Source organism: Pseudorasbora parva, chromosome 8 (genome assembly GCF_024679245.1).
Source record: "Pseudorasbora parva isolate DD20220531a chromosome 8, ASM2467924v1, whole genome shotgun sequence".
Lineage (NCBI taxonomy): Eukaryota > Metazoa > Chordata > Actinopteri > Cypriniformes > Gobionidae > Pseudorasbora > Pseudorasbora parva.
Genome location: NC_090179.1, coordinates 28,747,335 through 28,759,387, shown reverse-complemented (window position 1 = coordinate 28,759,387; position 12,053 = coordinate 28,747,335). Strand labels below are relative to the sequence as shown.

At 38.8% G+C, this 12,053-nt stretch overlaps 1 protein-coding gene across 3 annotated transcripts in view; it reads left to right on the top strand.

Moving 5' to 3' along the window:
- Positions 1-12,053, top strand: part of lrrc75a (leucine rich repeat containing 75A) — a 28,255-nt gene that overhangs the window by 4,090 nt on the left and 12,112 nt on the right. For all 3 annotated transcript variants that reach the window (XM_067450659.1, XM_067450658.1, XM_067450657.1), the window contains 2 exons: positions 5,601-5,726; positions 10,891-11,003. In XM_067450659.1, coding sequence (XP_067306760.1) covers positions 5,601-5,726; positions 10,891-11,003 — 239 coding nt within the window. The remainder of the gene's footprint in view (positions 1-5,600; positions 5,727-10,890; positions 11,004-12,053) is intronic.

Here is a 12,053-nt window from a genome sequence, read left to right as displayed (position 1 = left end):
AATGGCCAAACGTGTCATTACAAAAGTTCTCAATGCTGCTGCGGGTGAAATATAATGTGACAACACTGAATAAATATATTTTTGTCAGGTTAAATATTGATAGATGGTCACTCAAACCCCTTTATCTAAACTTCTCTACTTAACCGTCGAACTCGCACATCCGTCATGTTTGTAGTTTTTTAACGCTTTTTATCCGCGTTTGTAGTTCTAATCGAATCCTCGTCCAACTCGCAATGGGTTGTGGGCAATATCAGCCGTTAGAGTGCCCATCGATGAGAAGGGGTTCAGCGAAAAATCGGCAGCTGGCAGCAGGAAGTTGCTGCCAATGGCAGCCGACAGTACCTGCCACTAAAACCGGACGTCGGCTGCCGTTTACTACCAGAAGTAGGCGGTACCTGTCACTTTTAGCCACCGGAAGCAAGGCAAATATAGAACGAGTGATTTAATGAATAACAGCCTTATCATAATTGTGATATTAAATGATTAAAACTTACTATAGTAGATAGGCTAGCTGACTTTTTATAAACAAAATATATGTATATCGTTCATTGCTATATGTTGAATTTGGTAGGTTGTTAGAAAAAAAACAAAGTGTGATGAGTTTCAAACACATCCCACAAATTGATTCATGATGTAATTCAGAAACACTGAGCTAGTCACAAAATGTTAACTATGTTTTATTGAGAGTGAATTTAAGAGTGGAACTATAAAGACAGAATAAATAAAGAATCACTTCTCCAGCAACTGGCACACGTCACTTCAGAAACCTGGTTGTGTGTGTTTTTCAGATCGAATCACTTTTATTGTCACATTAGCAACAGCACATGCACTGTGGTAAGTGAAAGTCTGAGAGCAGTGCAGAATACAATTGGACATACTTAACAATACACATTATACACAATAAATAATGCACATATTATACACACAATGCATAAGATGAATGAATGAATGAATGAGGCACAGTGGTTTCATATGAACTGATGTACACCCAAAGTGCTTTACAACCATGTCAGGGGTCTCTCCTCAACCACCACTAGTGTTCAGCATCCAATTATACAGTTACAGAGGTACAGCAGGTTGATAAGTAGGTGATGGCAGAATTGATGGTGTTAAAAGTGCAGTGCATAATACATTAGGTTCACGTTTGGTTTTAATTGTGTAAAGTGTGGAGTCTAAAGTGCAGTGTATGGCATAGCATAGAGTGGGGTTGTAAGGCACATCAGTTCGGGTTGTTTAGCAGCCTGATTGCCTAAAAGAAAAAAGCCATTCCTCAGTCGGCTTGTGTGGGACTGGTGCTGCAGAGAGAGCAGTCAGTGGCTCGGGTGGCAGGAGTCACTGATGATCCTCTGGGCTTTATACACCGTCTGGACGGAGGGAAGCTCAACTCCTACAATGTGGTTTGTAGGTCACCTGCAGTGCAGTTTATCTACCAAGTGTTCTTGATGCTCTCCACAGTGCAGATGCAGAATGGTCTAAGGATGCTGGGGTTCATTCCAAACTTCCTCAGGCACCTGAGGTATAAGAGAGGTGCTGACGTGCTTATGTGTGCGGCTGTGCGCAAACCATGTGAGATCTTTAGTTATGTGAACTTAAAGCTGTTGACCTGCTCCCTACAGGCGTCAAAGGTGACAGGGTGTGTTCTCTGTCCTTTCCCCTGAAATCCACCACCAGCTGATTATGTTGTTGATGTTGAGAGATGGTTCTCCTGGCACCAGTGTGTTTCTTGAAGCATCTCTCTCCATTTTCCTCTTCCAGTGTAGCCTAGAGGATTCATAAGAAAACTGTGTCACGAGATTTACATGACCTTATTAACAGTAGTATACATACATGCACATCCATGTGAATACTATTCTTATTGCATTTTGCAATCAAATACCTATTAAACCGTTATCGCTAGATAAGCCGTGTTTAAAGGCTGCATCCTCCGGCGGTCGCATCTGAAGCCTGCATACGTCATAAGGCCGTCTCATTTAAAATAAAAGTGAGTAGGACACTCCAAATGCGACCTTCGAATGAGTCCTTTCACAGGAATTTAGAGTGTGCATGAGCTCTATCCTTCACAGCTGGAATAACCCACAATTCTTTGCGTCGCCGTTAACAACAGTCTTTTTTTTTATTTTATGAAAAGACGGCACCTCGCCAGATATACATGCAAGTGTTGATGTGGTGTTTAAATGCAATTAGTTCAAGCTTGTTTTCGTTTTTTAAGCTCGATTACCTCAAACAGATAGTTGTGGTAAACAGGATTACAACTGTTTAGTGCTTGTTTAAACGTTTAGAACAGTACATTGCTGACAAGATAGGAAACATTTCATAGTCATTTTAAAGTTATAAATAATTTTTAATTCATATAACTGGCATGAGAGCGCAAAGAGGCTGAACGTGTTGGCATAGCAGCGTGATACTTCCTGCCTGTGTGTCCTACGAAGGACATCTCAATTCTGATTGAGGACACTCCGTATACTGCATCCTACACAGGACGGAGCCTTCGAAATTAAACGAAATGAGACACAGCTACTGTCTACAGGTCTCTGATTCTTTTTGGTCGACAAATGTAGCCTCGGAAATGAGACAGCTCCTGATCAAAACTCACCTGCCTGTACTTACTAACCCTGAAGACGCTGATCCGCTGGTTCAGGTGTAGTTGATCAGGGTTGGAGCTGAACTCTGCAGGACTGTGACCGAAACTGCACATCTCTGCTCCAAGGCCTGAAATGGAGAGGTCATATAAGGGAGACATTCAAAATGTTTACCTGTTGGTTTGCCTCCAGGAAAAGAGTTGGGAAACACTGGTCTAACCAGCAAATGTGTGCTTTCACAAGAATGAGTTCCCACCAGAATTTGTAATGCAAACATACAAGACCCAAGTTTACAAAAGCAGGATCACAGCACCTCAATGAGCACATTAAGTAGCATTTCTCTGGCAACAATGAGGCATACAAAACTAACAAAAATGAATGACATTGTCATTAAACACTATTATTTTCTAAACATCACTACTTACAGTAACTTTCCTTAATACAGAATGCACATCCTATGGGTGCAGTTAGTACTTAAGAAAAACATTTATTCTGTATTTTATTCAGAAAGATACTGTATACGGGGGAAACACTTGAAATTAGCCTGTCACACTGAATGTGCTATTACCTTGTCTGTTGTTTCGTCTGCATCAAATATGCCCTGTGTCTTCCTAGAAAATATTATTTGGTTATTACTAATATTCCAAAATTTAAGTCAAAAATATCTTGAACTCACATAATCTATTCCTTCACTTCTTTATTACTGACACCAGCAGATTCACTGGTAGGAGTCATGCTGAAGCACAGTAGATACATTCAAAATGACATTTAAAACGTCCCAAAATACTTTTGATAAATAATTACAAAATGTATTATGCTTAGTAAAGTCAAACCCCCAGTCCAGCGCAATATTCAGTGTAGTAGTGTTTTTCCCCCCACATTTTTATAACAATTATGAATATAACATGTCCATCATTAATGTTGTGTTAGAAAAGCCTGCTCTTTTACTTACATTTCTTACCATAAACATACATATTCCACAGTCTCCAGTGTTGACTCTTCTGTTTTGACAAGTTAATGTTTGAAAGACAATACTGCGGCCGGTGATGCTAATTAAATGTAAAATACAAGACGCAGCTCTTTAAACAATTAACTCAGGTATGTCGTTCTCTGATTTTAAAGTTAACTAACCTAACGATTTTTCGCGAATGCCAGGTGTTATTTATTTATGATGCCTATCAATTTACTCATTCGAGCTCTGCCGACATCATCGCTGTTTACTTTACACGCTGCAGTCACCGGCCATCATCTGATTGGTTGGTGTCACTCTTTGGGGGCTAGTGATTGGAGATCGAGAAGTGGCAGGTGCCGCCTACTTTGGCAGGTTGCCTGGCTGCCAACGACTGACTTCCGGCTGCCAATAACTGTCTTCCGGCTGCCATCGGCAGGTACTTCCTGCTGCCAGCTGTCGATTTTTTTTCTGAACCCCTGCTGCCATCGATCCATACTGTGAATTCGGACCGGAAATAGTAAACCATCCGGGAATCTTTGGAATACTCTTTTCAACATACTACGATTTGGGACATACTAATTCTATTTTCGAATACTATTTAGGATGGATAGTATGCGAATTGGGACGCAGGGAGAGCCTTGTGTTTAAGCTCAACACTAACAAAGACGCACTAAACAATGACAAAACAGAGAGCTGTCAGAGGAGAACCCTGACAGTATGTTATTTACAATGAAACAAAATGCATTATATTTACATTTATGTTAAATTACATGCTTTTAGGACTTTGTAATTAGACTCTTTTAATGTCATTATTATTGAAACTTGTATGTCATGAATTTTAACATATTTGTAATCAGACATTTGTAATTATGAAGTAGCAATTGAGTACATTAAATACCACACTACAGTTAAAATAATCGTAATCAAGTACATTACATGTGTTTTATAAGTCAACACATAAAAGTAAGCATGACAAAAGTTTATTAGAATGAAAACACACACATATATATGAGTTCATTCCTCATTCCTCATATAAAGATTTAAAGTATACATTCAATACAATCATATGTTTTTTTGAGGGGAAGGGGAAGCTTTTTATCACAAATACATGTGGCAGTTTTACTGTTATGTATTTGTAGTCTATCCTGCAATGGGGGCTAAAGCACATAATGAGCAAGAAATAAAGTCAAAGGACAGCATCTCTTGTCGAGTGGTTACCAAGTGTACCTTGTTGCCCGGAAACCATGAAAATGGATGGGCCTTTGATTAAATGGAAATCAATTAATCAAGATTCATCATTATCATCATCATCCCTCTATGGAGGGATGATGATGATAATCCAAGGCTTTTGCTCATTGTGCACAGTTTTCGTCCAGGTTTTTATCAACGGAGGTGGAGAAGTTCATTATTAAGCTTATGTTATATGTAGTAACATCGAAATTATTCAGCCTTTTCTCTTAACAAAATGAACCTTTCCTGAGTTCATTTACTTTGTCATACTAATGACGATTTTATTTCATTCACGCCCACTCATTTTCCGTTGGTTGATTGTTGATTATTTTGCTCTGGCTGTAGAGCCCTCACCCCCACACACATTTGCAATTTTTTAAATTGCTGAGCCCCTGCCTGCCCTGTTGCTTTACAGATTGCAAATGTTCAATAATGTAGATTAACTTTTCTTTCAGTTTGGCTTGTTTTGGAAAGATAAATTATTTTTCCGACAACAAAGTCTGCCTGTTTTCTATAGGCCCACATTTTGACATTTTATTTTCTTGGGCTACATCAATTAATGATTTCAGGGATGTGAACAGGCAAACATGAAAAAAATTGACTCAGCTATTGTTTGTGTTCACAAAGTACAAATTGTGTATGTGCATGGCCTTCAAATGTATATAAATGTGGCAAGTGCCTTAAATACAGAATCCTTGATTAAACATGTTACTTAATAGTCCAAATAAAAAGCTTCTTAGATGACAGAGAATCAGAATTCAAATATAAGCATTAAGTGTGTATGTGTAGGTCTCAGTATGTAGTTCCCATTCTCTTGACCTCCCTGTCTTTTTTTCTAGGATCTGGGAATGGAGTCAACCTCTCTGGATGATGTTCTCTACCGCTATGCCAGTTTCCGCAACCTGGTGGATCCCATTACCCATGACCTCATTATTAGCCTGGCCAAATACATTCACTGCCCAAAGGTATAGTGCTCAGCTTCTGTGATTTTCTGTGACATTTTAAACCTAATCCCATTCACACCTTAACACAAACACACAGGCTTCACTTTTATTTCTGCATGCTCTATTTCTGTGCATTTCTTGTATGTTGTGTTACGTTAATATTTAATGAATGCTTTGAAACACTGCCTGCAAGGCACAGCAGACATGAAAAATCAAACCATTCCAGTGCAGTGAGCATTAGGATAAAACCTAGTTGCTTGAACATGTGTGATTCTGTATGTGACGGAAAAGCAGAGATGAAGAGAACGGAGAGGGTAGAGGCAGAGGGAGGTGTACTTGCAGATGAGTCACACACACGCACACACACACACACACACACACACACACACACACACACACACACACACACACACACACACACACACACACACACACACACACACACACTAAAGACCAGTCAGCCCTCTTCCAAGTCTGCTGCTGCTGCACTTAATGAAGCAAGTCAGGCACTGTATCACCACTAACACCCTGCTCAGCCACTATAGAGAGCTGCACAAACACCTGACCTCCACCAAAACAACACTGAGTGAGGATGCTGCCGATTGTTTTCTTTTCACTGAGCTCATCATCTCTTCTCTAACCAAATGTGGTTGTGTGTGAGACTCATGAAATCGGTCAAGAACATGTCCTGGTTCTATTTCACCCCATGTCCAAAAGAAAACAATTTTTGAGAAGGTTTTTTTTGTGCTTTATTTTGACATAATTTTTATGCACAATCCCTCTCTCCTAATTATCATAATGTAAAAATGGAATGGTATTGTGGAAAGAATTAATTTGTATATGTAACATTATGTCCTAACATTGTGTGGGTCCCCCTTTTGCTGCCAAAACAGCCCTGACCCATCGAGGCATGGCCTCCATTATTCCCCTGAAGCGGTGGTATCTGGCACCAATATGTTAGCAGCATATCCTTTAAGTCCTGTAAGTTGCGAAGTGTGGCCTGCATGGATCGGAATTGTTTGTTGAGCACATCCCACAGATCCTCGATGATTAAGATCTGGGGAAGTTAACACCTCAAACTCGTGCTCCTCAACCCTGAACCATTTTTTGCTTTGTGGCAGGGTGCATTATCCTGCAGAAAGAGGCCACTAGGGAATACCATTTCCATGAAAGGATGTACATGGTCTGCAACAGTGCTTAGCTAGCATCACACTAGCATCACACATGCCCAAAGCATCACACTTCCTCTGCTGGCTTGCCTTCTTTCCATAGTGCATCCTGGTGCCATGTGTTCCCCAGTTAAGCGATGTACACACACCTGGCCATCCACATGATGTAAAAGAAAACATGATTCATCAGACCAGGCCACCTTCTTCCATTGCTCTGTTTTCAAATTCTGATGCTCACATGCCTACTGTTACCACTTTCGGCGGTGGAAAGGGGTCATCATGGGCACCCTAACTGTTCTGCGCCTATGCAGCCCCATATGCAACAATCTGAGATGCACTGTGTATTCTGACACCTTTCTATCAGAACCAGCATTAACTTCTTGAGCAATTTGAGCTACAGTAGCTTGTCTGTTTTATCAGACCACATTGGGCCAGTCTTCACCCCCCGTGTGCATCAATGAGCCTTGGCCGCCCATGACCCTGATGCCAGTTCACCCCTGCTCCTTCCTTGGACCACCTTTGATAGATACTGACCACTGAAGACTGAGAACACCACAGAGCTGCAGTTTTGGAGATGCTCTGACCCAGTCATCTAGCCATCACAATTTGGCCCTTGTCGAACTCGCTCAAATTCTTACGCTTGCCCAATTTTCCTGCTTCTAACACATCAACTTTGAGGACAAAATGTTCACTTGCTGCCTAATATATCCCACCTACTAACAGGTGCCGTGATTAAGAGATAATCAGTTATTCACTTCACCTGTGGTAATAATGTTATGCCTTTTTGGTGTATGTATACATTTTTACTGACACCAATTTAGTATGTATAATGTTACAAAAGATTTCTATTTCAAATAAATGCTGTTCTTTACATTTATTTATCAAAGAATCCTGGATTGTGTGATACATTCGGAGTCACCATCACAGTAATAAAAATGTAATTATATTAAAATGATTATCAATAATTTTAAATTGTGTTCCTATTTTACAATATAGCTATTTTGCTGTTTTAGATCTAATAAATGTAGAATTCATTAAGGACCCTATCATACACCTGGTGCAATGTGACGCCAGGCGTGATGCAAGTGTTATTTGCTAGTTTTAGCATAACACAATTATTTTAATGTCCAGTGCCACATTGCTTAAAGCTGCAGTCTGTAACTTTTTGCACTCTAGCGGTTAATAAACAGAACTGCATGCGTCTTGCGGAAGAACATTGTAGCCGGAGCTACTTCTCCCTGTTTATGTCTATAGCGAGTCACGCAGGGATCTGTGCTCCTCCGCAGCGGTACCTACCAGTCTGGCCTGAAATAGTCCCAATAAAAATACTAATTATAAGTGTACCATAATGATTCAGGGTAAGACAAAAACACGGTTTGGAAAATGGATTCATGTTGTACATTCTCATTATATAATTTTTTGTAAATCTTGAACACAAAAAAAGTTACGGACAGCAGCTTTAAATGCTCATCTGTTTGCTCATGGGCGTGCTTGTCTGAAAACGAGGTGGGTTCAGGCACATTGCTATTTTTAGGCAACTGAAAACGAATGTTGACCATCCAGTATTTGACGGCATTGACCAACAAAAACCTGGTCTAAAGTCTAAATTCTAAAGTATTTTTTCTGTTATTTAAAGGGTGCGTTTATAAAATGCGCCTATAGGTGGGTGCACAGCAAAAACCCTGGACAGATGGCCAGTCCATGACCTGGACATTATTGCTAAAAAAATGTATCCAGCCTCAGAAATATACACATGCAATAACTTAAACCAAGCAGACATAATGAAATGTCAACTAACAGTGAGGAGATAGATACGCGCACGTGTATAAGGGGACATTTGCTCTAAGTGATGTTATTGTAAGTAGCAATGGAGGGAGACAAAGTAGACGAGCTCAGTGATGTGACGAAATGAAAGCTGGGCTGTCTGTTACACTCTCAGAGCTGTCAGAGCACACTGGGTGTATGATTACATTGCCTGGGGACCCACTGTCTGTCTGCAGGGAGATACTGGCCAGCCATGTGGCACTGCTAATCTCACCGTCAGCATCAACTAGGCTTTACCAACAAATAGGGTGTGTTTTCCAGACATTTCACTATCTACAGGCATAGTTCTATCGTTGATCCACTGCAGAGGTCAAGACCTGGTGCAGCGGAGAGACGTGATGGCAGGATTGATTTACATATTGATGTTTCTGGTACGGATACAGACACCTGAGCATGGACAATGTGTCCTTGATGAAATACTGTGTTACTGTTACCTTGGATTCTTGGCAAAAACAAATCTAATTTTGCCCAGGATAAGACCTATAACAATTTTGTCCCGGCCATCTGAATTTTAGCAACCACTCTATATGTAGAGATATTTTTTTGGTTAGGTTGGTTAGAGCCACAGAATAGAAAAGAGTTAGTACTTGAAATTACAGGTAAATTGGTTATTTAGTCAGGCATGAGCAGCGCCCTCTCATTCACTACCCTGCACTGTACCTGATTTATTACTTGAAGCAAATCAATATTATTACAACGATAAACCTTTGTACATTTCAGTTGTGTAACATGACAAGACAAATAAAAAAATCTTTGAATTTATATGAATTGTGTTCCAATATCATAGCCAGTGTTATTTTAGTATTTTATATATATATATATATATATATATATATATATATATATATATATATATATATATATATATATATATATATATATATATATATATATATATATATATATATATATATATATATATATATATATATAAAATACTAAAATAACACTGGCTATGATATTGGAACACAATTCATATAGATTCAAAGATTTGATATATATATAGCTTTTATTTAAATATTTACATTTTATCAGTTTTAGTAATTTTGTCATACTTTTATTTTTAATATTTAAGTAATTATTTAATTAATCATTCATTTAATTTCAGTTTTTGCTTTAGTAATTCAACATTTTATTTTTGTTAGTTGCCAAGCTAATTTTCTAACACTTTAGAATAATGGTCATTAGTTAACATTAACTAATAATGAACGGCACTTATAAAGCATTTATTAATCTTTGTTAATGTTAATTTCAACATTTACTAATGCATTATTAAAATCTTGTTAACATTAGTTGATGCACCATGAACTAACATCAACAAACCATGAACCGCTGGATTTTTATGAACTAATGTTAACAAAGATGAACAAATACAGTAACAAATGTACTACTCATGGTTAGTTCATGTTATACATTAACTAATGTTAACTAATGACCATTATTCTAAAGTGTTACCCTTTTTTTACCCATTTGTACGTTTTCGATAACTTATGTGTTAAACATTGGCAGAAATTGTTTCTGTCTAGAGGAGTATGGCAGTTACTTGAGGCAGTGTGCAAATTGGATTGCTTTATTATTTGATAAATAATAAAATAAGACAGCTTTCCAGAGATGGCCGTACAATACATCAATATGTCACTAAGAAATTACAAAATAATGCTTTTTACCATGGACACCAAATCACACACATACACATTCACAGAACCTCAGATGATGGTAAATGGACTGCATTTATATAGCGCTTTTAACAGACCCTATGGCCATCCAAAGCGCTTTACATTTTTGCCTCACATTCACCCATTCATACACCGACGGCGATGTCAGCCATGTAAGGCACCATCCAGCTCGTCGGGAGCAGCTGGGGTTAGGTGTCTTGCTCATGGACACTTCGACACATGGTCAGGTGGAACCGGGGATCGAACCACCAACCTTCCGGTTTGTAGACAATCTACATGAACCACTGAGCCACTGCCTCCCCTGATGATAGAGCCAGAGATGACCTGATGATAGAGCCAGAGGGAGTTTATGACATGTCAGTCAGTCCATATAGCTTTGCTCTTGTCATCAGAAATGTCAAAGAATTTAGTTTTTTGCCTTGAGGGCTTAGATACCCTGATCTTCTGCCAGTCCCCATTAACCTGCTGTGTGTTTAAGCTTGATTGATGTGATCGCTCTCTTTCTATCTTTGTCAGGAGGGAGATGCTTTGGGTGCCATGGAGAAGGTGTGCCGTCAGCTGACCTACCACCTGAGCCCACACTCCCAGTGGAGACGGCAGGGGCTGCTGAAGAGGAAGCCACAGTCCTGGTGAGAAAGCAGAACTGACAAGCACAGAGGGGGGGGGGGGGGGGGGGGGGTCTCAGATTTTGGCACTAAGGGCATATGCTGCCTTACTTTCCTCAATACAACTAGAGCTCCTTTTACAGCGCCCCTATTTTTTTTTTTTCATCGTCATTTGTCTCTTTTGTCAGGGTTCCCATGATTATGCAAAACAATGAAATTGATCATTGCATCCTCACTGGATTTTTTTAAATGAATATACAGTATGCTACCAAGGATATTATAAATCACAGTCATGAACAATAAATTAACTTCTATTTTGAATTTTTCTAGTTATCAAATATTTGTTTATTTAATGTTCTCAAATATTTGATTGGGGTATATGTTGCTCTTGTCAACCAATCAATCAATAAAATTGTATTTATATATCAAATTTTCCAAATAAATCGATGCAGTTCAAAGTGCTTTACATACATGAACAAGCAATTGACATAAAAATGAAACCAATATATAAAATAGGCTAAAACTTGGAGTAAAAATTCCTTGTGAGTGAATAATTATTTTGAGTTCAATCCTTTCAGTGAGTCTATCACATCATTCACAAATGATTCACTAATTAATTTGCTAGTCTATATTTTTATCAAAAGAAGTAAGAAAGTACTTTCATTTCACATGAAAATGTTAAATTCTACACTACATTATAAATTGTATTGATGCCCATATTCTTTAGCCCACATGCAATAGCCTAGTCTCGCAAGTGCCTTGCTTTATTCATTAATTAAACTAATTAGTTGGTTTTAAAATAAAAGGCTTGGTGACTTCGCAGAGCAGGCAGTCAAATGAATCATCGCTTTGCTAGTTGTTTGTCCCTGTACTGATTCGTCAGCACTTAGGGATTAATTACGCTTTAAAAACCGCATGGCTAATGGCGCGTCTCATTTGAAGTTTGTGTCCTACAGTCCTGATATCCTCAAATTGTTTTAATGCACAATATCTCCAGAACAGCTGTGTATGCCATCCAAGTCTCATCACCTATGAATTGGCTCCTCAACTGGGCTTTCAGCGGTTTCCTCATGT